The sequence below is a fragment of the Gobius niger genome, assembly GCF_951799975.1.
Source record: "Gobius niger genome assembly, chromosome: 3".
Classification (NCBI taxonomy): Eukaryota; Metazoa; Chordata; class Actinopteri; order Gobiiformes; family Gobiidae; genus Gobius; species Gobius niger.
Genome location: NC_136854.1, coordinates 8,513,835 through 8,541,136, shown reverse-complemented (window position 1 = coordinate 8,541,136; position 27,302 = coordinate 8,513,835). Strand labels below are relative to the sequence as shown.

General features: G+C 43.0%; 1 protein-coding gene across 4 annotated transcripts; it reads left to right on the top strand.

Moving 5' to 3' along the window:
* On the top strand, positions 1-27,302 carry LOC306960246 (axin-1-like). Of its 4 annotated transcripts, none has more exons than XM_079552620.1 (13): positions 1-173; positions 5,535-6,195; positions 8,724-8,917; positions 10,837-10,986; positions 11,466-11,600; positions 14,288-14,384; positions 15,107-15,244; positions 17,498-17,867; positions 19,101-19,260; positions 19,462-19,650; positions 22,416-22,715; positions 24,474-24,626; positions 25,331-27,302. In XM_079552620.1, the coding sequence occupies exons 2-13, from the start codon at positions 5,599-5,601 to the stop codon at positions 25,455-25,457; spliced, it is 2,610 nt and encodes an 869-aa protein (XP_079408746.1). In that variant the 5' UTR covers positions 1-173; positions 5,535-5,598; the 3' UTR covers positions 25,458-27,302. The 4 variants fall into 4 exon arrangements, with proteins under 4 accessions (XP_079408746.1, XP_079408743.1, XP_079408744.1 ...); XM_079552617.1 differs by having other exon boundaries at positions 19,459-19,650; XM_079552618.1 differs by lacking the exon at positions 1-173 and adding an exon at positions 3,076-3,191 and having other exon boundaries at positions 19,459-19,650.

Here is a 27,302-nt window from a genome sequence, read left to right as displayed (position 1 = left end):
GGTGCAGTGGGAACTGCCGCCGCCTCCTCCGGGCAGAGCGGGACCGACGGACTGACAGCAGCGAGGCAGAGTGGGGACGGACCAGGGATGCTCTCAGCTCGGGGAGCTTCACGATCCCCCCAGTGGAACACAGGAGTCAGCCGGTCCTTTACTCCAGCGGCACCTGCCCAGAGGTAAGAGCAATATTCATTCTGCTGTTCTATGGCTAGAGTAGTATTTCTTGCTCTAGGAATTGCTGTTGAATTAAAACGGTTGCCGTCCCCTGATAGGTCATGAAGAGGGCGTCTCGTATTAACAAATAGGTGGTTCTGAATCTGAATTAAAGTCTGTAGTAAGGAGCGGTTCAATGTTAATAAATCCATTTAAATAGTCCATAGGGCAGGGCGGACTATTTGAAATGGCGCTTTGAATGCCGGCAATTAGTAAACCGCAAATGCAGCGTTAGAGCAAAGGAGAATGAGAACAGATGAACAATGAACCAAATGCAGCAATTTTCAAATACAAACACAATGATAGCTGATCATATTTGTTTTCACAACCTGTGGCAACAATATTTATAATTTAGAAGGTGAAGAAAAGACAATCGTCATGGGTCGATCACGGAGCAGCGCCTGGATGCCCATCCCCAAATCTGGTGTAAGGGTCAGTCAGGTGTACGACAAGTTTTCAATTTATAAATATACAACAAACATACTGAGCTAAAGGCTAAAAACTGTTTGAATGCAAATGTGACCAAGCAAGAGGATGTGTATTCTCTTTTATCCTCTAAAAGAATTAGTCTATTGCCAATTAGGCCTGGGTTCAATACCAATACTTTAACACTAGTTGGTTTTCGATACCGATACCTAAACAATACTTTTTCTGATATCGATGCTAAAATATTTGTCATCTAGAACCAGAAAACAGAACAATAATGTTTGGGAGATCTGCAAATTTACAATATCAGGTTCATATCCATTGTCAAGAAATGTGTGAAAAACGGGAAGTTGGGGGTAAAAATGGGGGTAAAATAGGGGAAATATTAGTAATAAAAAATGGGCAAAGATTAGGGGAAAACAAAGAAAATTGAGAGAAAAAAATGGGGCAAAAAAAATGTACACATTTTTACTGTACCAGTAGAGCCTACACTTGTTCTCTGACACCAGACTGGTATTGTTTGAACGGGATCATTATCTTAATTAAAAATATATACTTTTATTTTTATCTAAAGGCACACTGTGTAACATTTTGTATCAAACATCAACGCAACAAAACATGCACAATGAGCAGCTCGACAGAAAATGCAATGTTTTCAAGAATGTAATTGGATGTACGGCTGGGAAAAAAAATCGATTTGATTTAAATATCGAGTTGGTAGGTCAAATCGATTCACATTATTTATTTTTTTAAAGTGTTTCTTTTAAATTATTATTACTAATTGTTACTAAATGTTTAACAATCTTTTTCAGTGAGAGATTAGATTTGCCTTTGCAATGTTGTTTAATTAATTATACTAACATTAATTAAAAACACCAAATATATATATTCAAAACATATATACAGTCCGCAGTTTTTTTGTTTTAAATGTGGGGGAAACAAATCGAATCGAATCGTAAATCGAGTTTTTTTATTTTAAAAAAAATGCCCAGCTCTAATTGAATGAGGACCTAAACTATATCCCTTTAAGTGGGCTTTAAATTATTAACTACCGACGCATGGTGGTCACTCTCTAACTGCACTTCTAAGAAAAGTAAATCAAAATGTAAAAGCTGGACGCCATACCTCATTTTAAAGCTACACTGTATAACATTTCATACAAAACAGTAAATTACAAATGTTTTTTTTGGTTTGTTTTTGTTTTCATCCTAACTTTCCTAATTTATTTGTAGCATTACAATTCTCCACAGGAATGAGTTTATGGACAAATTGCTCAACTTGCAGGCTCACTTTTCAGGGTCTCTTGAACACAAATGCTAGTGCAAATGTTTTATAATTAGATGCACAAATGTACGTATAAGGAAACAACTAATTTAGTTCCATTATTTGAAGAAAATCAGGTATTGTGTCTTAAATTACAAATCACAATAGTAAAATAGCCAACCATTTGAGGCTTACACAGACGGCATTTCTGGAATCGCCCATATCATGTTTGAAAACAGTTAAAGGGGAAAACAATTTGGAGAACAAATTTACCTTTCTCTAATCATTCAAAAACTACTTTAACAAACGCTGAATTATGAATATAGTTTTCTCCTAAATAAAGATACAAAGACATGGGGAGGAGCAAAGTGGTTCAACATTCCATAAATACATAAACAGAGAATGCCAACATGATGCATTTTTGATGCACATTTTTTCGCTTCAACTGAACAATCTGCTGTGAGAAAATATCAATATGGACCCGATTTAGACTTGACTTTATTTGTATGTGATAGATACGTTTATATTTTGCCAGAAAATGGCTGAAAAGAGACAAATTGTGTTTCCCAAAAGATTCTGTTTTCCCCCTCGGCGAGGCCACGCCCCCTTCTATGATGAGACGCCGTCTTTATTTATCCTCAGACCTGTGTTGTGACTTTTCTGAGGGCGGGAAATCACCAGCTTGTCTTTGAGGAGATGTTGCTGCTGTGCAAAAAAAAAATGAAGAGTGACAAAAACGAAGATGAAAATACAACATAAAAGGGACAAAATACATGCTAAGAAAGCAACAAAATGTGACAAAAATGTTGCAAAAACGCGACAAAAAGCAATGAAAAAGCAACAGAAACGGAACAAAAAAGTGACTAAAACGCAACAAGAAACTTGACGAAAACATGACGAAAAAGAGACGAAAACACAACAAAAACGCGTCGACAACATGTCAAAAAAGTTAGGATCACTTTTGGAGGTCTTTCAAATGAGACGTTACACTGTTGCTCTCCAGTCGAGAAGTTTTTAGGTTTGGGTAAAGTCGAACAGGAGAAAATGCGCTCGGTTCAGGCGGTGGTTAAGCGGCTACAACCAATATAATCTTAACTGTTCCGCAGTGTGGCTTTAATTATGATTAAGGTGAATTGTAGGAATCGTGGCGTTGTGCCGTATTACCCACATGTGCCATTGGGGGCGCAAGAGTCCCCTCCCGGTGCGCGATCATAGAAATACACTACATAGAGGAAACGTGCGGCTGCGATGGGGCACAATCGGAATAAAACTCACGTTAACGGGATGGATAAGTACGTTACTATTTCAAAGTTATTCTTTATACAGTGATCAGATGCATAGGCTTAAGACTTGTCACGACCCGGTGCTTGAAGAAGCAAAGTAGCATTGATAATAGTACTTTTTTTTCTCCTTACTACTGTACTCACTAGTTGTAAACGAGATGTATTTGCGATTTTGTGTTGTTGTAAGGTTCAGGTGGCAACTTCGTGACATCCCATTTAAAGGCGCGTGGCTCTTATTTGAAATAGTCCGGTTATGATGAAGGAATGATTGTTATTGTGGCATTATCTAGTCGCTTGTCCTGTCTACCTGTTGTATGTCTGTAGCGGCGTGCACGTATCCTCTCCTCCACTGTGTGTTGCTCTCTCGAACCAGCCACCATGGGGAGTTAAGGGCAAGGCGTCGGGACTATTTTTCTTCTTTTTTTACAAGCATTAACTCGTCCTTATGCTGCTTTTGGAAGCATCCACTTTGTGCCAGTGTCCCCGATGCGGTGGATTACGGGGCCCGTGGTTTCAGAGACGGTATGGCACCACACTTTCCCTAGAAACACGGGACGTTATTGCACGGAGCTAACGCGAGCTAATGTGCTAACGGCTAATGCTAAGCCTAACTAGCTAACAGCGGCTGGCTCAAATCGAGGCATTTCGTCCGAGCAGGCGTGGTGTTAGCGAGGTCAGGGATAGGGACTCATTTTTTGTGATTTTCAAGACTAGAGTTAGGATTAAATTTAGGGTTAACTAAGACGTAAAGCTCGGAAATGGGGTTAATTAACGAGTTACGTTTTCGTGGGTACTTTTTCGTGTAAATACAACGTCATTTTCACACACCAGTCATTACGTTGTACAATATGAATTGCATTGTACAAAAAATGTATTGCATTATTTCGTATTCAATAAATTAATTGAATATAAAAATAAAGCGTTCACGTAAGTTATTTGGAGCACTATTTTACTACCAAGTATAGCAAATGTGCAGCTTTACTTATACAGTACAAGTAATGGCAGGAACATTAGATCATTAGACCAACTTTCTTCCTCGTATTCTGCGCTGACGACACACACGTAAAGCTAGCCCTGCCCATGACGTTAATGACTCTTTTGGTCTGCAATACGTATTATTCATACATTTTTAAGTCTAGTGTTGAGTCTAAAAAAAAAAAAAATCTCATCTACGGTCAACAACTGGGTGAGTGACGTAAGGAAACAAAGCCCTGCCCCGAGCGAGATGCCTGGAATTTAGAGGGCACCTAAACAGTCCAAGCTAGCAACTCGTAGAATAGGGATTCTGCCTTCAGTTTTGGCTTTCAAATATTGCTTTCTCGGGCCAGTTGGTGAACTTTCAATAGTTTTGCTCGGTGTTGTGCGTGTTTTGGCGTTGTTCGGGGCTGTTGAAGAGTCCCCAAAGCAGTTCTGTTGGTGCAAAGGCCCGTCTTGTGTGGACTAGAGTTTGTTTCTGTGCCCATCCCCCCACAGTCTTTGCAGGCCAAGATGAATGAGATTCTCACTTCAAAGCACTGGCATTGCACGGTTTCCGCGGGGTATTACAAACCATGAAAAGTTTATCAAGGGATCTGGCCAAAAATAAGGACCATAAAATTGCATTTAGAAGCATGCCAGGGATTCAGAAAGACTATGTTTTACTACAATGCAGAAACTTGGATCCTACAGCTCTATTGTACAGTTCTAAATGCACTTAAACAGCATTCAAAATATGACCAGGAATTCCTCTGCATTAGAGCTGACGTAACAACAAGGTTAGCTGTTTGTAAATGCTGTTGTTGTAACGATCTTCTGTTTGTGTATCATTTTGCGTGTCAGACAAAGTTTGTTGTCAGCTTCTAACATGACATGCAAACAAAACTGACTGGAGAAATATTGCAATAACTTAATCAAATCAATTATTATTATTGTTGTTACCAGTTTTGTTCAGCATTGTGATCATATTTTGAGGCATGAAAGTGTAGTGTATAGATTCTGGAATACTCTATAATCGTAAAGCATGGGCTCCAACAAACAAGCTGTCATTAGAGAATTGACTGAACTAGGGTTTCTTTGAAGTGATTATTCCTTTACAGATCTATAAGAGTATACTAGGGCAGCGTTTGTATGATAAATGAAGGAAATTTTAGAGAAAGACATGATTAGTTTTTGGAATCTGATGTCTTGATTTTTATTTAAGACTTCGTGGGAAAAATAGTGATTGGCAAAATAGTTTCAATCTGACAGAAGAACAGAATGAGTTTGTATCCCCATTTGTATTGTGGTATTGTTTCCGACTGTAGTATGATGTCATAGTTCATCGTGTGTTGCTTTCACTGCTAGTTAAAATCTGTTCTGTCCTTTCTATTGCAGGCCAAATCGTTTGTCTGTGAACTGCGTTGGACAGATCTGACGTCTGTCCCGTGCGTTGGCAGACATGAGTGTTGTCAGAGAATTACATGGACTGGGGTTCCGCGGCGGAGGGGGGGTGGTTGCCCCTCTCAGCGGGCCTGCCCACTTCACAGAGGATGCGCCTAGACCCCCGGTGCCTGGAGAAGAGGGCGCGCAGTATGCCAGCACCCGCCCCAACGCCCTCTCCCAAACCCTCAGCTTCCACCCCCCCTCGTCCAAGCTGGGGGACAGCTCCACGTACACATCCTCGTCGTCCTCCGCCACCCCCCGCCGACCTGACCTGGACCTCGGCTATGAACCCGAGGGCTCTGCCTCCCCCACGCCCCCCTACCTGAAGTGGGCCGAGTCGCTCCACTCGCTGCTGGATGATCAGGAGGGCATCCAGCTCTTCAGGAACTTTCTGTGCCAAGAGGGCTGTGCCGACCTGTTGGACTTTTGGTTCGCCTGCTCGGGCTTCAGGAAAACTAGTCAGGAGAAGAAGGTCAAGCTGGCCAAGGCCATCTATCGCAAGTACATCATCGATGGCAGTGGCATCGTGTCCCGGCAGATCAAACCGGCCACAAAGAGCTTCATCCGAGACTGTGTGGGGAAGCCCCACCCAGACCCAGCCATGTTCGAACAGGTAATCATTACGAGTGTATGATTTTAGGACTATTGTAGGATGTGGAATAATTCAACTATCTTATTGTGGATGCCAGAATGAAAGACTACGCTCTGTGGGCCAATCCAAAAGTTGCGTGCGCAAAAACACCAATACTTGGTATTCATTCCATTAAAGTTAGAGATAGTTAATTACGATCTCTTCGATTCTTGCTCTTACAGACCGAGTTTATTAGATATGTGTTTAGGAGCCCAAAGCAAGACTGAAGTTGAGAAGTTAACTGGGCGGATCACCCCCCAAAAAACATTACCCTGATTTATAGTCTTTGGAAAAAAAAAAAGCTGTTTTTAGATACTCGCAGCGTTGCAGTTTTCTTTAACAAATCTTATACAGTGGGAGGAAAGTATAAGCGAATGCTTTGGAATTTCTCACATTTCTGCCTAAGTTGATCATAAAATGTGGTCTGATCTTCATGAAAATCATGAGAATGAATAAACAGTGTCTGCTTAAACTAATACCACCCAAACAATAACATGTTATCATGTTTTTGATGCCATAACATGTAAACATTCACAGGACAGGGAGGAATAAGTAAGTGAACCCAGGAATCTTGCTGAACTGACAGTTTTGTCAAGAGGAATTGTCCAAGATTCAAGGTCTTAGTTTGCTCCTCTCAAGCTATTCAACTTTGGTTTGCGAGAGTGCACTTGGATGCTCCACAGCACTACTGGAAACTGGGACTGGACTGATTAACCCAAGTTGAATAATTTGGGTTTACATGTTATGGCTATTAAAGATGATAAAATGTAAATGTTTTGGGGTTTGGGTGTATTAGTTTAAGCAGACACTGTTTACGCATTGTTATGATTTGAATAAAGATCAGAGCACATTTTATGATCAGGCAGAAATGTGACAAATTCCAAAGCGTTCACATACATTTTCCTCCCACTGTATTTATAGCATGGCACGTTAGATCACTCCACTGACCTCAAATCTTTACCTGAAAACATGTTAGATATTTACTACTCTCACTTCTGATTGGAGAGCCATCCCTGTGGCAACAGCCAATCAGGAAACTCAGTGCTGTGGCTCTTCTCTCTGCTCACCTCCACTTTCAGCCCCCACGGCGGGTCGTGGGCCGCATATTTTGTAAAAGGCTGTGGCCAATAACAGCGGCTTTATTGTGTTTAATCAGCCTGTGTCACACGTTTCTCAAAGTGCTACATATAGTCATTATTCATTCACTCCACACTTGATGGCAATAAGTTCCTATTGTAGCCACAGTTGCCCTGGCCCGCGGGCCTTGTGTTTGACACATGTGTTCCAAAACATGAGTGACATTAGAGGGACAGACCTGGGACTTGCTCTTGGCCTCTTGGTACATTTGCATTTCCACTCTTCTCCCTGAAAGTTGTGACGATGCTCCTCCCTGAGAGCTGGGATGTTTGAAATGTGTTAGTAAAGTTTTGGACTAGGGTTGTGCCGATGGACGATATCATCGCGATGGATGAGCAACATCACGATGGAGAGACACCATCGTGATGCCATGCCCCCTCCTGTCAGAAACACGCACTGGTCTTCTGTGGGCCTTGTAAACCTTCAAACTGTACAGGGATTGCACTGTAAATTAAATAACGGATGTAACTAATATGCGCGCTAGTGTCAGTACCTGCCAGAAGCCACGATGTGTTGGCCGTAATTATTAAGGTAAAGACGCAGCGCTGCTGTATTTCTGACGCGCGGGTCTCTCTCTCTCTCTCTCTCTCTCTCTCTCTCTCTCTCTCTCTCTCTCTCTCTGCAGCTCAGTTTAACAGCGCGTGGTTTTGCTTTACTTTGCTGCGTATTGAAACTTAAACCGTTTTAAAATGACGAGAATGGCTCTCACATTGGAGCTAGCTGAGCGCGCGGATTATTTTCACGAAGGACCGAGAGAGGAAAGAGAGAGGAGAGAGAAAGGCGGTGCAGGAGTTAAGAGGTTACGAACTCACGGACCGGGCGGCGCGTGGAGCGGCTTCAAAAATGTAGCTACTACGCAAACTTCTAAATATTGTCCCGTTCACCCACTGTTTCTTAAACATTACGTTAAAACTGTGCAAATGCAAATAATAAGCTCTGATTTACATTTGTATTAGAGTGATAAGAGCACTGGTATTGAGGAGTTGACGCTCTGAAGTCGTTCTCCTCTCAGACTTTACGCACGAGTTTTAACACATTTCTTTTGCAAAAGTCGTGTTCCATGACTCTGTTCAGATCGTGTTTAGTTTAGATCCATTTATCCTGCAATCTCACGTTTTCCTAACATACATAGTAATATGCAGCATATATATAGGCTATTGTCTTTTAAAAAAATGCTTATAATGAAAAATGGACGATATCATCGTCCATCACGATGGTTCACTGTAAACATCGTCAACGACCAATTAAGGGGACATCGCCCAACCCTATTTTGGACCACACTTGAAGCTATATTGTTTAGTAATTGTCCTCTGTGTTGCCTCGCTCACAGGCTGTTCTTAAGTATGTGACATGATATTCCTTTTGAAATCTAGGCCCAAACGGAGATCCAGGCCATGATGGAGGAGAACACGTACCCTCTGTTCCTCAAGTCAGACCTCTACCTAGAATACACTCGCACCGGGGGAGAGAGCCCCAAACCTAACCCCAGTGACCAGAGCCCGTCATCGGGGCCAGCCGCCGCTGTGCCGGGGTACCTGCCCACGCTAACGGAGAACGAGGAGTGGAGGTAGGTCCTCGGAGGTTTTAAGTGGGGATGGTGTTAGGGAGCGCCATCCAACAGGATTAGTCGCTAGAATGGCTAAGTGCCGGGAATATGTCTTAGTACATGGTTTATAATATTGTTCCATTTTCTAGAACAGGGGTTTTCGCTAGGTTGGATGATTTATATGATGGATCGAGATGGGGCAAAATGATCAAAAATCTTTCAGTTTAATTCATTTACCTGTAACCCAGTAAGGCGCTCGTTTAAGTTGGTTTCACCATAAAATAAAATAATGAATTTATAGAGTTACTTTGTAATAAAGCATTTCATCTGAGGGGGTGTGGCATTAAGCAGCGCAAAGCTGTGGAGACGAGCTTTTATTTGGCTTAAATCAGCCTATGGAAGGATGAAAAAACATAATTTAATTTGATTGATTATTTATTCATTTAATTTAATCTGAGAACCAGGCTATTTAAAATGTGCACACCATTGTCAGCAATCGATCTGTGGCAACGCACACTGTGCTGTGTTTCAAAACGTGTCAACCATGTTTTCCTTGAGATTTGACAGGATAGGAGGTTTTTATGCATTCAGCCTCTTCCCCTGGGAAGGGCGTGTAGGGGTGCCCCAGAGCTGAAAAGGTTCAGAACCACTGATCTAGAAGAGCCATTCCCAAACCCCAAAGAGTCAAGACCCCCTTATTGATGTGAAGATCACACCGGGCCCCAGATAGTAATTATTAACTCTATTTTAATGTTTTATAGCATGAAATTACATATGGAATAAAACAATAACAGTGACTTTATGGATAAATATTGATTTAAAGCAGTACATAAAAGGGTGGTCATTTCCATTTAAACAAAAAAAAAAAAACAGGCTTCTGCAGCCCCCTACAGCGCCTCTGAGCCCCCCCGGGGGGCCACGGGCCCCATTTTGGGAATCACAGATCTAAAACTATAAAAGTAGTAGCTGTTCCGAGTTTTCAGAGAAATGATAATCAATGCTGGGTCTGCCAAGTAACTGAAGGGCAATTCTTTGCAGCGACCTGGCCAAACGTGCTTCAACACTTCACACACAGTCGTCCAATTACACTCCCGAAGTCTTTAAGAATGTAATGGCAGAAGGGTTAGTTTTGATCACTGGCTGGTGTTCATGCAGATCTGAGAGCATATTACGATCCGAGTCCAACCGGAATCTCCAGAGTGAGGAAAGATTGTGCTCTTTTCATAATCAATCCCCGGTTGGACCTCTTCGCCCGTGAATCAAGCTGGGTTTATGTCTACTTGTTCTTTGTCTGAAGTGCACAATTAGCTTTTTGATCATCGTATCGGGTGATGAAGGAGGACAGGGCTGGGCTGTAGCCATCATCATCATCCTCCTGGAGAAGGAACAGGACAGAACTAGGGCTGGGCATCGTTGAACCAGGGGTAGGCCAAATCCGGCCCTCCAGCATAGAACCTCTGGCCCTCAAGATGATTTTGAGAAATATTACACAAATCAGAGTACTATAAAGTACTCTAAAAATGTGAGAAAGTTATTTCAAAATGTCCAAACTGAGCACCCACGTAGGTCATGTATATTGTACAACGCTGGCATTTGTAGGAAGTGGTCCTTTACTTTGTGCTAAAATTGACAGGTTCAGCCCTTGGTCTTTTTACAATTAATTAAATTGTCCCTCCACCGAGCAGACTTGCCTACCCCTGCATTAACTTGGTTGTTTCAGCTCAAATACTTGAAACAAATTTAAAAGAAATGGTGTAATAATATGGAATAAATGAACATTATTTTTCTAGATAACAAATACTTTAGTTTAGGTGTGTCGGTATCGTGAATCATTACCAACCCTAACCCTTTACCTGGCTGATTGGAGCACATTCTGTCAGCTGTATTGATTGTTAAAGTCTGTATAGTATAGTATAATAACAGAGGCTTTCTGTGTGGAGGTGTGGAGGAGAGCGGGAGGAAGAGGAGGACGGAGAGGACGGAGAGTGTGCTGACACTGCGGCCAGCAGACTGACCCACAGCCTGTTAATGCAGACCGCCCCCCAGAGGGCGGTAGTGAACAGGAGGAGGCCCGACACCAGGGAGTGCAGGTAACAAGTCACCATGTACTGTATTCTCTACATTGTAACATGCTCATTATCCTAAAGGGACTATACAGAGTTAAAAAATGTTAAAACTTAAGTATTTTCCTTCCCCTACATGTTCCAGCCATGTCCTAACGTGTAGAATGAGACCTGTTCACCACAACAGCCTCTAAAATCCTGCACTGTCACTTCAGGTCCAAAGTGCCGTCATGCACGAGCTTAATATAGAGACTGCAGTTATGCGTAAGACCTGAGGTGGCAGTAGTGAGCATAAAATAACCAACTTTTATCTAGTCTCTTTAACTTAGTCTTAAGCTGATTTTCCAATTGGGAGTAAAAGTTCAGAGCAGTCCTCCCAAACTAGTAACGCTTGTGGAGTTCTGAGGAAATGGAAGCAGCTCTTTACACTGTAGTGGGAAAATGAGCGGAAGCCTTTGCTCTGGACTGTCTCTGAATAAACTTTGTGTGTGTGGTGCTTCGTGCAGGCCGTGGAGAGAACCAGTGAACCCCTACTACGCCAACCTGGGCTACGCTCGCGCCCCCGCCACCAGCGCTAACGACAGCGAGCAGCAGAGCATGTCCAGTGACGCAGACACCATGTCCCTGACCGACAGTAGTATGTGAGTACTCAGTCCTTCTCCTATTCTATGTGTTTAGTTGTACTGTGAGAACACAATCAAACTGTTAAAGGAAGTGTTGGCTGTGTTAAAACGAGGCTTCTCTAGAGGACCCCTAGATGCCTTTAGCTGCATATTAAAGTAACGCATGTTTTGCATACCTGCAAACCAAACTCACCAGACCAGCAGCTCGGGAAATGCTTCTGATCATTTCAGGTGCAAAACATTTCAAATAATTCTTTTACTTTTGTTTATTTGAATTATTGTCTCGTTATCTGGCCTAATTTTACAAAAATATACTGTTTTCAATGGAAAACGTGCTAACCCCCTGCAATATGCAATGTCTTACGTCCAGAACTCACTCACAATGCTTTAAGTCATGAAGGCTGAAATCCTATCATGAACCAAAAAGTGAAATGGAAACGTGGACCAATGACAACATTGCTACACTTAATGCTGCTTGAAGGCCGATATCTCTCTGAGTGAGGGCCTTAAAGGAGCTATACCTGATTTTACTTTTAGAAATGGAATGCCATTTATTTTGTCCTCCTTTAGTATATTTTAAACTGAAATGTTTTTTTCAGGCTACTTTTCTTATATTTTGTGAAAGTGACCCTGAAAAGTAAATCTGCAAGTTGTGAAATGTATTTATTTGAATTAGGACGGTACATATTAATCAATGTGTCAGCAAAGAGCATCGATGTAAATATGCTAGAGTTAGCACAGTAGCTAATTTTCATCCAAAAATGTGCCTATAAACTTGTCCCTGTAAATAATTTGGATACTACAAATATATTAGGAAAGTTACGAATTAGTTGCGATCACAACTAACATTTTAATTTAGTGACTTCCCCTTTCATTGTTTGCAATAAAAAAGCAGGTATAAGGCCTTAAAATGAGCCTCCCACAACTTCCTCGACCTCTAGAGCTGGGAAACATCGCGGTGAAAATCACTCACATGTTTGTTCACCTCGGAGGCTCGGATTGTATTCATAGATTTTATCTTAAAGATTTTTGCGGATAATTTCAGAACCATACGAGACCGAGACTTTTGGAATCTGCTGATTTGTATCTTTCAAGCGAGCTCCCTCTGAAGTAGCTGCTAGGGACGTCAAGATGAACCAGTTTTACAATGACCGCGGTTATAAAAGCTCACGGACGGTTCATGGTAAGAATTTCAGCGCCTGCAGTAAACGGCTCATGAGTCGTACCCAAATGGTGAAACTCACCGGTCAAACGTGACGAAAATGTGTGTTCCACACCAAAACACAGGTTCAATGATCCGATGGGCCTTATCCAAAGGAAGAGTCCCAAAAGAACAGTGTGCAGCTTTATGTCATGATAAAAACTAAAGTGAAATCCGCCATTCATTTGTTTAGAAACTTATTTGTAATGAGTGAGTTCATGAGACACAGATCAGAGGGAATATTCATTTGCTTCCTTTAGATGGAGCTAATATTAATATTCTTTTGCTTGTTGATTATTTGAAAATCTTTTTTTTCCCCCCTGACTAAAAGATAACGTAGGCTGAAGGTTTAACACGTTTTCTATTAAAACAACCATTAAATAAATCGGAAAATGTACATGTCATGAACATTTAGACAATACTGTAAAAGTTTGATCAAACTCTCTATATTTTCTTCCTTCATTTTGAAAACTGAATAATCGTGACTCAAATATATAGAATTGTGATATCCCCAGTAAAACATGAATGTCCTGAATAAATCAGCCCCATGCCCCTAGTAAAGCGCCCTCTGCTGGTGCAGTTCAACACTGACACATTTTACAGTTTAGAACAGACCTGGGCAAAGTACGGCCCGCGGGCCACATCCGGCCCGCGAGATGATTCAGTCCGGCCCATAACTTGTAGGGCATAAATTCATAAGCATGTCAAAAAAAAAAGTAAGTCTCTAGCTCATTCCTGTGCGGAGTTATGATTTTTTTTTTATTATTACCAGAATGCTCACTCCAGCCACTAGGGGGCAGATTAAATAAGAATAAAAGTAAAGAATTCCACAGGTGTCCAGCAAAGGGCACTGGCATAATAAGATATAAGGATATAAACAACACATTGTGTGACTTGCAAGTGGGATATGGACAGTCTGCCCCTGGGCAGCTGTGGCTACAATAGTAGCTTACTACCACGGAGTGCGGAGTGAATGAATATTGACTACAATGTAGCAGAGACTTGTGACACAGGCTTGTAAAGTGCAATAAGTGTAAGCCGTTTTTATGAGGCTACAGTCCTGCCAGGCTCATCATTATAGATTTATTGAAAAAAAGTCCTCAATGTATTTTCCCAATCAAAACATTTTTTTTATTTTGGAGCTTTTGTTCATGGACCCCGGCGATACACTCCCGATATACTTATATCCCGATATAAGTTTGAGTTATTGTTGGTGCGGCCCTCCAACTCAATTCAGGCTCCTCATGTGGCCCCTTATGAAAATGAACTGCCCACCCCTGGTTTAGAAGCTTCATACACAGGATCATAGACCAGACTTTTAAAAATTGGCAAAAATATTGAAAAAATATATAGTTGGCATCGGCCTTAGAAAAACCCACATCAGTCGACCTGTAGTATTTACCAAACCCATGTCCCAAATGGTCCCATTCACATTTCAAAGACCAAACCCATATATAAGTGAACCAGCTGATGATTGATGATTGATTCTGTTCTGTCTTTGTAGAGATGGGATTCCTCCATACAGATATCGAAAGCAGCATCGGAAAGAGATGCATGAAAGTGCCAAAGCAAACGGACGTGTTCCCCTACCTCATATACCTGTGAGTCACACACCGGTCTTCTGCTTCAGTCATACATGGTCAAGACATGCAGAGCACCTGATGATGTCATGAGGTGCTTCATGACTCATTCAATTTGACTCAATTAGATTGCGTTTCTTTGAGTCAAATTCATTTGTTATGATTGATATGTCACTCCGCACTTTCAGAACAAGGAGTGACTGAAATGTCCACAAGATAAAAGATATATATTCTATCAACACTAGGGGGCAGCAGATCCTCTGCTCTTTTCCTTCCATTTTATCAACTTCCCCTCGCCTTAACCGAACGCATTTTCTCCAGTTCAGCTTTACCCAAATCTAAAAATGTACAGCCTATAGGCCCGAGTAAGACTCATTTGAAAGCTAAGACCCACAAAACTGACTTTTTAGTTGCGTTGTCGCAGCGTTTGTCATATTTTTGAAGTGTCTGTTGTGGTTTTGTCTCTTTTTTTGTTGCTCCTTTGTTGCTTTTTTTGTTGTGTTCTCATCCTCGTTTTCGTCACTATTTTGACTTTTTCTTTCAAGAAGCTTTTAGATTTGGGTAAAGCCAACCGGGAGAAAATGTGCTCGGTTCAGGTTATTCACCATAATGCTCTGGGTCATTCACTTTACTGCAAGAACATCTCAGTTTGAATGACTGAATTTCCTTTTCCAATGAATGAAAAGTGTTTCCAAATGAGCTGGCTCTGACCTCCGCGTCTGTCCGTCTGTTTCCTGCTGCAGCGCATGTACCGCATGCCAAAGGACATCCACGTGGAGCCCGAGCGCTTCGCCGCCGCCCTCATCAGTAAGCTGGAGACCGTGCTCCGAGACCGGGAGGCCCAGGAGCGGCTGGAGGAGAGGCTGAAGAGAGTACGACTGGTGAGGACACCTCCACACACGTGGGAGAGCAGAAGATTTTAGACAGGGTGGGCGCGGCCATGGCACGTAGTTCTCAAACCTCTGCTGTGATGGGAAATATCTGGACGATTGAGAACTCTCACAGGCATACTCTGAGACATATTCTGTGTCGTCTGCAAAATGAATTCCATGTGGAGCAGGAGTTGTTTACTTTGCGGTACAAGGAATTCTGTCCAATTCTGAAATCTCAACTAATTAGGAAAGGGCCCTGGGATTCGTCGTCGCAGCGTTAAGTCCTCTCGTGACTGTTTTTATTATTATTATTGATTATTGATTATAAATATAGACCTACTTGTAGGTGTAGACAGCTTATGGCGCTTTAATAAGTGTTTAGACAATAGTTATGAAACTGTGTGTATAAATAGGTATTGGTTTGCAATTAAAGCTGCATTAAAGCAGAACTGAGTAACTCATGCCCCTAGAGGCCATAAGCACCACTGCAGGTGTCGTAGCATGTTACGGTTTTTTTACTCATTAATTGTCCGTGAGAGTAAATACTACGCTGACAGAAAAGACAAGGGGAGAGAGGGATATTGTACATCCAATTACACAATGGAAATATATTTTCTCACTCAAACTTGGCTGTAAACACTGCTAAAGTGGTGGTAGTCCACAGTTAGCTTTGCCCGTGAGCCTGTTAGCTGCTTCTTTGTGATTCCATTAGTGTGTAATGGCCCTCCGCCTTGGTGGACGGGAAAGCTGCAGTTGTGGTTTTCTGGCCAGAGACATCAGGGGGGATGAAAGACAAACAATACAATACATTGGAATACAATGACTCCTAAATATTATTGTTTATTATTGAAAATGATCTCGTCTCGTATATATATATAGTATATATATAGTATATATATTAATATAAAAAGTATGCAAATATAGCATTCTAATGGGCTTTTCTGAAACAAAATTCAGGCCAAACTATACGCTTGAATCATATGCTCTGTTTTCCTCTCTGCTGCAGTAAACCTCTCCTCACAGTACCAAGGTCAAAGGTCAAGGTCAAGGTCAAATTTATTTATAGAGCACATTTACAAACAGCAGCCACTGCCCCAAAGTGCTGTACAGATACATAAAATAAAACATCAACATTTAATACAAATAGAATAATAAAATCAACATGAGAAAAATGCTCAGCTCAGCTCGTGCCGAAGGCCAGTGCAAAAAAGTGAGTCTTCAGCGAGCGCTTGAAACTCTCCAAAGATGTTACAGTTCTAATATGTAAAGGGAGAGAATTCCACAATGTAGGGCCGGCTACAGCGAAGGCTCGGTCCCCTCTGCTCTTCCGCTTAGACCTGGGATGGTCTAAAAGATATTGATCAGCGGACCTCAGAGCTCGGACAGGACTATGCAAAGATATCAACTCTGACAAATAAGGTGGAGCTAAACCATTTAGACATTTAAAAACAAACAAGAGGATTTTAAAATGTATTCTAAATCCAACAGGGAGCCAATGAAGGGATGCAAGCACAGGAGTGATGTGATCATATCGTGATGCTCCTGAGAGCAGTCGTGCAGCTGCATTTTGTACCATCTGGAGGCGCTGGATCAAGGATTGGCTCAGGCCAAAATAAAGTGAATTACAGTAGTCCAGGCGACTGGTTACAAGGGCAAGGACTACCGTTTCGAATTGGTTAGGGGGCAAGTAGCGCTTCACCTTCCCAAGAAGCCTAAGATGAAAAAAGCCAGCTCTAACCACTGCGCTCAGCTGCTTTTCCAGCTTAAAAGAGCTATCAATAAAAACACCAAGAGCTTTGCCACAGGTCTGAGAACGAGACTCAAGTGGGCCAAGAGCATTTTTGCAGAGATTAAGGTCTCCAAAAACAACAATCTCTGTTTTGTCCTCGTTCAAATTTAGAAAATTAAGGGACATCCAGTCCTTCACTTCTTGAAGACATTGATGCAAAATGTTTGGTGAGTTCACCTTGAGGGGAAGATACATTTGTATGTCATCTGCAAAGCAATGAAATTGAATGCCATATTTTTTTAAATATGGAACCCAAAGGCAGCAAATACAATGCAAAAAGAATGGGTCCTAGAATTGAGCCTTGAGGCACACCGCAAGACAAGGGGGCCCTTTTAGAACTAAAAGAATCAATATTTACAATGAAAGACCGATCTGTCAAATATGATTTAAACCAGTTGAGCACTGTATCTCGCAATCCCACACAAGACTCAAGACGGGACCAGTCAGATTGATGTTTGTGAATGTGCCCACAGGAGGAAGAGGGCGATGACGCCGACAGCTCCATGGCCGCTTCCATGTCCTCTCACAGTATACCACTGTCCCTGCCCCCCTCTTTCCCCCCTCTGTATGGGGCGCGCTACTCTGAGACCACCCCCGCCGGCGCCACCACGTACGGAGGGCTGGTGGCCATGGACGACTCCCACGAGGACGACCCGGAGTCTATCCTGGATGAGCACGTGCAGCGGGTTATGAAGACCCCGGGCTGCCAGTCCCCTGGAGCCGCCAACAGCACCTTAGGAGGAGGACGCCACAGCCCCCCCAAGTCCTCACGCTCCCCCGACGGAGGAACGGGCCCTCCACACTACCCCCCACACCGCGGAGCACCCAGCGCAGGGGGCAAAGGTAACTAGGATCCACTCAGAAAACATAAGACAGAGGTTACAATAGAATTTGAATCATCATATTGTTAAAGTAAAGAGGTCAAAGAGAGCGGCACTCGTCACATTTACACTCATATTTATCACCTATATTATTCTATTCTATTTTGATATCAGTCCCCTCTTACAGATTGTCGCAGCTTCATGGGGCCAAGTTTATTTCACTTGTATTACACTTGTGTGTAGAGCGCAATAGGTAGCGCTCACGTGACATCTCTACATTCTAAAGAGCCTATAGTTTAACATTGAGGTAGAGGGAAACTGAAAATTCCATGGCAGTAACTGTGGTAAATATCTCAGTGATTACTGGAAGAATCCACATGAAACAAAAACTGTGTCAAAGTCATTATCTCCTCTATCTTCACATATTCTCTGAAAGGCGTCCGAAAGTGACTATATTCAAAAACATGAGCATGATGTTCAGTAGAAAGGACTTTGAGACATAAAAATAATGCGGCGGGTTTGTGAATCCAATCACTGTCATATACTGATGAGGAAAAACATTTGTTCATTTTTGTTTCGGTAAAAGGCAAGAGTGCAGATAAAATAGTCTGTCATATGCATGGGCAAAAAGAACTGTTTTCAGCCTGGATTTGAACATTGTCAAATTAAGGTAAATGTGTTAAGTAAAATGCCTCCATATATTACTTGTTTGTTAATGTTAATGTTTCTGTTCTAATTTCTATAATTTATGCAAATGAAATAGTTGTTTGTTTTTTGTTTTCTGTTCAAATGCAAGCCATCTTTAAGAGCCCATAATCTTAAAAAGTCTTAAATTTGACATGGCAAAGTATGCAGGAATCCTGGCTGGAAGCATGATCAAGATTATTGGAATGATTGTGTAATATTTGACATAGCTGCTGTAAAGAGGCTCATGAGTCAATAACTGGTTCAACATGACTTTGCACAGAATTGTGGGGAAAAAACACCGCCAAATCCTCATGCTTTTATCATGAAGTGTCCTGAGAAAGTTTACGGTGTTATGAAATAGTTGTGGGGAAAGTTACAGAGTTTTGCAAAAGCAGCAACGACAAACTGATTCAGCTCAGTTTGCTCAAGGGACTGTTAAATGTTCACTCCTGTTTGTTTGAAAATGATGATTTTTCCACTACAAAGCCTGTCTTACTATCCTCTTATCTGAGCTATAATGAAATCAAAAGGCCTAAAGCATTGTGTTAAATGGTTAAATGTGTTTCAGGTCTGCATCACAAACAGGTGTATCACCACCGAGGCAGAGATGCACAGGAAGAGGCGGGCTCTAGGTCCCAGGCCAACTTCCTGTGGAACGGAGAGGCAGGCCGCAGCAGGAACTACGCCGACGGGGCCGGGGCCAGCACTCTGGAGGGCATGGGCAACAGGTCTGTTCACTGTTACTTATCCTGTAGAAAACATTACAAACGAGTGGTGTTTCCTGAGTTCAGCATCAGCATTTTCAAACAGGGATTTTTAGTCAAAAGCTGTAAGTTTTGTTGTAATAGTTTTATTTTTGTAATAACACGGTGTCTCCCCCTCCCCCTAACCTTCATGCTGACCCTGCTGCTCTTCTGGCTCCACAGTAGTAAGGGAAGCACATTATCGCGGAGAGGAGGGAAGAAGAGCGAGCCCTCGGGCAAAGCGGAGGAGAGCGGGCGCACTGTGGACGCCCCGGGCCCCCTGGAGGACATGGAGCGGAACCTGGAGAGGAACCAGAAGATCCTGCAGTGGATGATGGAGGGAGACGCCCTGAGGCACAAGAAGAGCTCACACGGGTACAGGACTATTTACTTCACTGTTTCACGAGCCCCAAAACCATATTTTTAATGACACAAATGTGAAAGGAAAATCAGTCAATATATTTAAGTCCCTAATGCTCCGTCCACACCAAACTCGATTTGGGGCCTCCAAAGCGTCAGGTTTACATTTAAAATACATGGAGGACGCGCCTCCGGGGGCGTCAAGATGTCCCGCAGCGCGTCACGCGCCTCCTCTGTGGCGCGTTTTGAGGTTTTTCGCGCTTGGTGAGTGTTTGACGCGCCTCCAGGGCGTCGAGCGCGGCTGACGCTCGAGTTGGGAAATGTTGAACTTTTTGGCGAAATTCGCGAGCGTCGACCAATCAGGAGCTTTCTCCCCATAGTGACGTACGTTGTAGCTGAGCCACCGGGGCAGATTCTACGCCAGCCCCACAGATGTCAACAAGTCACGGACGTTTAGCTTCTTTGTGAACCGGAGCTACAGCAGCTCTGGGACTTTTAGAAAGACACATCAGTGCTTCTTTATCTAAACACCCAGGATTAAAAGCGGCGGAAGTACCGTTGAAAGCGACTCTCGTCTGAGCGCAGCTCCTGGAGCAAATGGTGAAACTCGCCAAACTGAGAACGCCTTCGGACGATCTCATGAATCCAGACACGGCGCCGACGAGCCCGTAGACGACGACGTCTGGCTTTATGAAGCAATAAAAGCCAAGCCACTCTCTCTATGTCATCCATGTTGATAACTGACAACGGCAACAGAGATGCTCCTCCCAACGCGCTCCACGACGACGCTCTTCTCTTGACGCGCGTCGAGAGCGTCTTGACGCTTGGTGACGAGCGTCTGACTTCAATAAGCACAGGCGTCCAACGACGCAAATCGAGTTTGGTGTGGACGGAGCATAAGAGAGGAATAATGTGTAAAAGCAAAAGTGACACAACAATTTCAGTTTCAGCCAACAATCGTGCACAATTTTTAACATAAACTAAGCAAAATTAGTCGAGTAGTTTCATTATTGTGTGAATTAGGGCTTTGACAAAAAAATAATTAATTACTTTGAATTATTGTCATATATATTTGTCTTTCTCTATATTCAGCTGCTTAAAAGCCCTTTCTGAATCACAAGCCGCAAAAATCCTCCTCATATTTATCACAAACCTGTTTATTTGGCATGCTAATGAACATACATGTACACATACATGTAAACCATGGGGTAGAGTTCTCTGTCCCTGCGATGGATTTCTGTCATTTTGACCAATTTGGGAAAAATTTCCGTCCCCCAGAAACGGTCAGAAATAAATCAATAAAAATAATGTTGAGAGAGTGCATTCAGCGACAAGTCTGTGGTGAATATATTGGACTATGGCTATCAGCCAATCAGAAGTGAGTTGATGCAGTGAGAAGAGGGCATTTGGGCTCTCGGCTAAAAACATCAGCGCCTTCGAAGCTAAAGCGTTGACTTCAGTGGTACTCCTGTGTCAGCATGGAGTGGACTGGACTCACTGTTTTTTCATGGAGGTGGCGGTGCTACAGACTGCGCTCCTTTAGTAACTTTTGAAGTGGTGTTTGCCATGAGTCGCCTCCCGCTCGGGGACAGCGATGATGCAGCGAAAGGAAGAGGCCATGCACCCGCGGTCAGGGAGGGATTCAGGTGACACGCACAAAACCTTCTCCAAAGGTATTGCTTGTTACGACAATCTGATTATGCAGCGCTAAAGCGCTTCTAAAGCGGTCGCCATTGAGCGTTGTCCTCATGAAGCAAAGATCTAACAAGACGTCCTGGTACACGTGACAAACATGTCCATGTAACTATCTCCTGAGGTTCAGCTCACCGAAAGTATTGTGATACTGCAGCTTCTGAAAGTTTGAAAATCTCTTGAAAATCTCTTTTTTTTTTTTTTTTTTTTACAGCTGCCTGATACTAATATAATACACAGTAATTTCCCTTCAATTATAAACCTGGAAATGTGGTTGCTAAATTCTATTCTTTGCCCATGAAACAGAAGACTGTGTTTAGATAGGCCTGAGTGTAGATTATTCAAGATTAAAAATAACATTTGGAACATTTTCATCAGTAGATTTCAACATTAGAATAAATTAATGGTTTACTTCCTGAACCTATAGTTTTTGTAAAGTTACTCAGATTATTGTGAGTTCTAAAAATGCACCCAGAGAAAACCTCTATTTAAAATTTTGCGCATCATTTGAGCAAATGATCCATAGTAGACAACAGCAAAAGGACCAGATGTCTTCAGGCTTATGTTGTGTGACTATAGGAGGAGCATGTTAGGGAAGAGGCGGTGTGAGAATGTGTGTGCACTGCTGCCCTGCATTGATGTACTGTAATATCACTGTTGAATATTTATTTTTAGTCAGATGAACATTTTTTGCTTTAACCCCTGATGTAACCACGCCTCGCAGGATTGTAGCCATGGGCTGGTTTGCATCCGTTGTCCCACACTGGCACACACAAACGCACTCTAATTCATCCTGGCCTATTGTACATGTTTTTAGTGGTGGGGAAACCACAGGAAACCTACGCAGACACGGGGAGAACATGCAAACTTCACACACGAAGGCCCAGTCCAGGTGGGAGTCGACCCCTGGACCTTCTGCTGTGAAGCCACCCTATAGTTTGCAGCCGCTTCTGATTGGCCAGCATACATGTCATAAAACATTGTAGGCATGTCAGTGCCACAGTAGCTCAAAGCTAAATAAAGGCTAATCGAATCCCATTTACTGCGTTTTTCATTTAAAGCTTTTATTTTCACATCCTGTCTCACAGTGGCAGCACCAGCGGCTCCAGGCGGACAGGGACCAGCAGCGAATCTCCGCGGCCCACCTCGGTGGAGCGTCCCGGGGCGGTGCACCCGTGGGTGTCTGCTCAGCTCCGGAACAACCCCTCCTCTTCCGTGTCCCCCGCAATCCCGCCCTCCAGCGGCCAGGTCCAGCCATCACACCCCTTCATCCAGGACCCCGCCATGCCCCCCAACCCGGCCCCCAACCCCCTCACCCAGCTGGAGGAGGCGCGGCGGAGGCTGGAGGAGGAGCGCAGGAGGGCGGCCGCACAGCAGGCCAAGCAGAGGTGAGGATCTAACAACTAACACGCTAAAGCTGAGCTTAGGGCCATGCGCTGCAGCACTTAGCTACTTTTATCCCTTAAAGGCACATTGCGTAACATTTTGAGTCATACTATAACCAGTACTCCCAATGCTCCCAATGACCAGCTAGATAAAGTGCCATTATGCAGTGGATAATCAAAGAATGGATTTGGATGAGGTCCTAACCTTTTTAAATCTCATAGTACTGTCACATCTCCATGGAGACCAGCTGGAGACGTAAAGTTACAGTCAGGTCTGAGGAGAGGGGATCCGCTCACAGTAAAGTTACAGTCAGGTCTGAGGAGAGGGGATCTGCTCACAGTAAAGTTACAGTCAGGTCTGAGGAGAGGGGATCCGCTCACAGTAAAGTTACAGTCAGGTCTGAGGAGAGGGGATCCGCTCACAGTAAAGTTACAGTCAGGTCTGAGGAGAGGGGATCCGCTCACAGTAAAGTTACAGTCAGGTCTGAGGAGAGGGGATCCGCTCACAGTAAAGTTACAGTCAGGTCTGAGGAGAGGGGATCCGCTCACAGTAAAGTTACAGTCAGGTCTGAGGAGAGGGGATCCGCTCACAGTAAAGTTACAGTCAGGTCTGAGGAGAGGGGATCCGCTCACAGTAAAGTTCCAGTCAGGTCTGAGGAGAGGGGATCCGCTCACAGTAAAGTTCCAGTCAGGTCTGAGGAGAGGGGATCCGCTCACAGTAAAGTTACAGTCAGGTCTGAGGTGAGGGGATCCGCTCACAGTAAAGTTACAGTCAGGTCTGAGGAGAGGGGATCCGCTCACAGTAAAGTTACAGTCAGGTCTGAGGAGAGGGGATCCGCTCACAGTAAATTTCCAGTCAGGTCTGAGGAGAGGGGATCCGCTCACAGTAAAGTTCCAGTCAGGTCTGAGGAGAGGGGATCCGCTCACAGTAAAGTTCCAGTCAGGTCTGAGGAGAGGGGATCCGCTCACAGTAAAGTTCCAGTCAGGTCTGAGGAGAGGGGATCCGCTCACAGTAAAGTTACAGTCAGGTCTGAGGAGAGGGGATCCGCTCACAGTAAAGTTACAGTCAGGTCTGAGGAGAGGGGATCCGCTCACAGTAAAGTTAGTCAGGTCTGAGGTGAGGGGATCCGCTTACAGTAAAGTTACAGTCAGGTCTGAGGAGAGGGGATCCGCTCACAGTAAAGTTACAGTCATGTCTGAGGTGAGGGGATCCGCTCACAGTAAAGTTACAGTCAGGTTTGAGGAGAGGGGATCCGCTCACAGTAAAGTTACAGTCAGGTCTGAGGTGAGGGGATCCGCTCACAGTAAAGTTACAGTCAGGTCTGAGGTGAGGGGATGCGCTCACAGTAAAGTTACAGTCGGGTCTGAAAAAAGGGGAGTTGTTGTCTTTGAAATCTGTATCTGTATTGAAATAAATGCTTGTATTTTATTCTATTTATTTTGGTGAAATATTACTTTCACAATAATTATAACAAAAGCCATGACATTCTTCTCAGAGTTGTCACAGGAATAAACTGTAGGGGGTGGTATCTCAGCAAGGGTGGACCAAAGAGAAGTGCTTCCTCTGCCCATTGGTCTCACCTTAAGAGGGCATAAGGCATTCACTCAAACTGTTAATCACCACATATTGGGCATCTCTGCCTCGACAATTCCGTTAAAACCTAAAATGATAGCTTATGTTTTTGTCTGGTTCTCAAGGCGATCCTCTTGCATTAAACCGATTGTAAGATGTAACTGATGAGTTCTGGTTTCTGTCCATAGGCACAAGTCGGCCAAGCGTGTGGAGCGCTGCGAGAACATGATTGTGGCCTACTACTTCTGCGGAGAGCCCATCCCCTACAGGACCTCGGTGAAAGGCCGCGTGGTCACTCTGGGCCAGTTCAAGGAGCTGCTTACCAAAAAGGGCCACTACAGGTGAGACGCACAGAAGCCACATGTACTAGAGCTGTGCGCTTATAAATGATGGATATATTTTACTACTAAATAAAGATACAGAGACATGGAGAGGGGTAAAGTGGGCCAACAGCCCATAAATACTTCAAAAAGCAGACAATGCTAACCAGGAAACTACTTTAGCGTCATCCTACATATGCTAACGTTAGCAACTAGTGCCATTTTTTGCTTCTATTGAACTATTTGCTGTGTAAAAACCTCTATATGGGCCAGATTCTGGCTTGACTTTATCTGTGTGTGATAAGTATCTTGATAGTCCGCCAGAAAACGGATAAAAAGAGTGAAAAATTGTGATTCCCATGAGAGGCTTTCTTTCTCCTTGGCTGGGCCACGATCAACAACAAACTCAGTTTGACCTTTTTTTTTTTTTTTTTTGAAGTTGTGGTCAAATATTCTTTTTAGTTAAAATTTAGTTTGTTTGCCAAAAATTATACCAGTTTATTATTTTATGCACGATAACCTTGTTCCTGGGATGTTATATTTCATTGACAATATTTATTATTAAAAAAGCTGGTTTATTCCTCCCACAGAAATGTGCACAAGTTTTACTGTAAAAAGTATGCAAAAATATTGCATTGGCATTGATTTCCAAAAGACTTGAGTCATGAATGAAACCCAAAGCAAACGAAGTGCCTTCTGCTGTAACTGTATGTCTTTTTGCACAGGTTTTACTTCAAGAAAGTGAGCGACGAGTTCGACTGCGGCGTCGTGTTCGAGGAGGTGCGGGACGACGATGCCATCTTGCCCATCTTCGAGGAGAAGATCATCGGGAAGGTGGAGAAAGTGGACTGAAGCTGACCGTGGGAAACAGGGAGGTCTAACCAAGAAGGCAAGAACAAAACAAAAGGATGGAGATGCGGCGGGCATATCGGAAGAGCGCTATTTTGAAGAAGCATTGGAAAAAGAAAGTTGACAGATGGACAGAGCCAGGTGAAACAAAATGGAAAAACAAAAAAACAGTGCTGTAAGTTTTGAAGACAGGGGGATTTTCCCGAAACCAACAGGGTGAATGGACTTTCCTTACCGGTCGGTCGCGCCTCCACTGTGGATTTCTTTTTTTTTTTCCGGAGCTCTTTTTATTCTTTTTTTTTCCTCCACTTTTCCAAGACCGGACCGGATCAAGTAGTCTTCCGCAGAAACCAGTCCCGAATGCTGCTACATTACCACAAACTTATCACAACGGTGCTCGAAATGTCCTGAAAAGTGCTTTTTTTTCTCCCCCTAGAGGAAGCCGGAGCGAGGTTCTCAACGCAGTAGTGGTTTTAGCGAGTAGTTGTCACGGCCACAGCAGTGCTCTTGTTTACCAAAGCGACATATTTTTTTGATAAGACGGCGGAGTGTTGGGGAGACTTGTTTTGCGTTGTTTTTTGTATGTACAAGGCAGGTACTTCTTAACGCAGCCTATTTTTTGTCCGACTGTATTTTCTGTGTTTTTAAGCTAGTTCGTTTGCCATTCGGAGGACAGAGCAAACTTTTTTTTTTTTTTTTCCTTATAATCCCATATCTATATAAAGGAACTAGACTGTCCATCTTTGGGATCTGATCATTACCACACGCTCCTATGCCTCTGTTGTTTCTGATGTACATGTACCTCTGTGTCTAGGTGCCTGTCTGGCCAATTTGTGGAATAATGGTCAGATGTTTAACCCAGCCAAAGAGCAGATGATGGCGCCCTCTAGCCGTGCCTGGGCAGTCCACACAGACCGTCTCACACTAAGTCAATCGTGCTATACTTTACACCTCCAAGTCCCGACTGCTTGCCTGAAGAATAACCACTTGTATTTTTCTGTTGATGTTTTTTAGCTCAATATTAAGACCATAAGGCCAATACTTTTCAACTGCAGATTGATTATTTTTTTCTTTTTAGCAACACGGCTTCCTAAATTGTACAGTCATCTAATAAAAAGAGAAAAGAGAAGTTTCACATGTTTTGTACAGTGCCTCTGCCAAATGTGTTATTATTCTAAAAAGTCCAAGTATTCCTTTGGGCAGCACATGGAGAGGGAGGAGAGTGAATGTAAGGCCGGGCGTCTCTCAGAGCTTCAGTGTGTCGATCCATAATGCTGGGTTACCTGAATGTGTTGGTCACACAGACCGTCCTTCTAGAGGAATGTTCGATCAATGATCATGAATTGGAAAACAATTTTATACAGCCCATTATGCCTTCAACAAGTAAAAAGATAGTTTTTATTGTATTGTTTATAAAAAAAAAAGTAATTTTAATAATCACCAAGCATGTTCTTTTTAAGGAATGTTTCCTGATGAGTTGAATATCTATTTTATTTTATTTGATTGTTTATCATAAACGTTTATGGCCCTATGATATATTTTATTGGTTTTGCTGAATGCCCAGGGACAGTTGAATGACATACTCTCAGACAAGTGTCTTCTGAAGTGAGTTTATGTGAAACACAGTGCCTTTCTCCTATGTCTGTCTGATCCATGCTTTGACTGTGTTTATTTGCTGGTGTATTGTAGCTCTCTCTGGTCTGATAGAAGCGCTGCTGTAAATATGTACATTATCATTTCATACAGAGCTGCACCACATGTCCACCATGTTCTACAACATGTCACTGTGCTGGTTCCACTTGTACATTTCTTTTCAAATGGTACTTCATAATAAAGCTGTTGAATCAA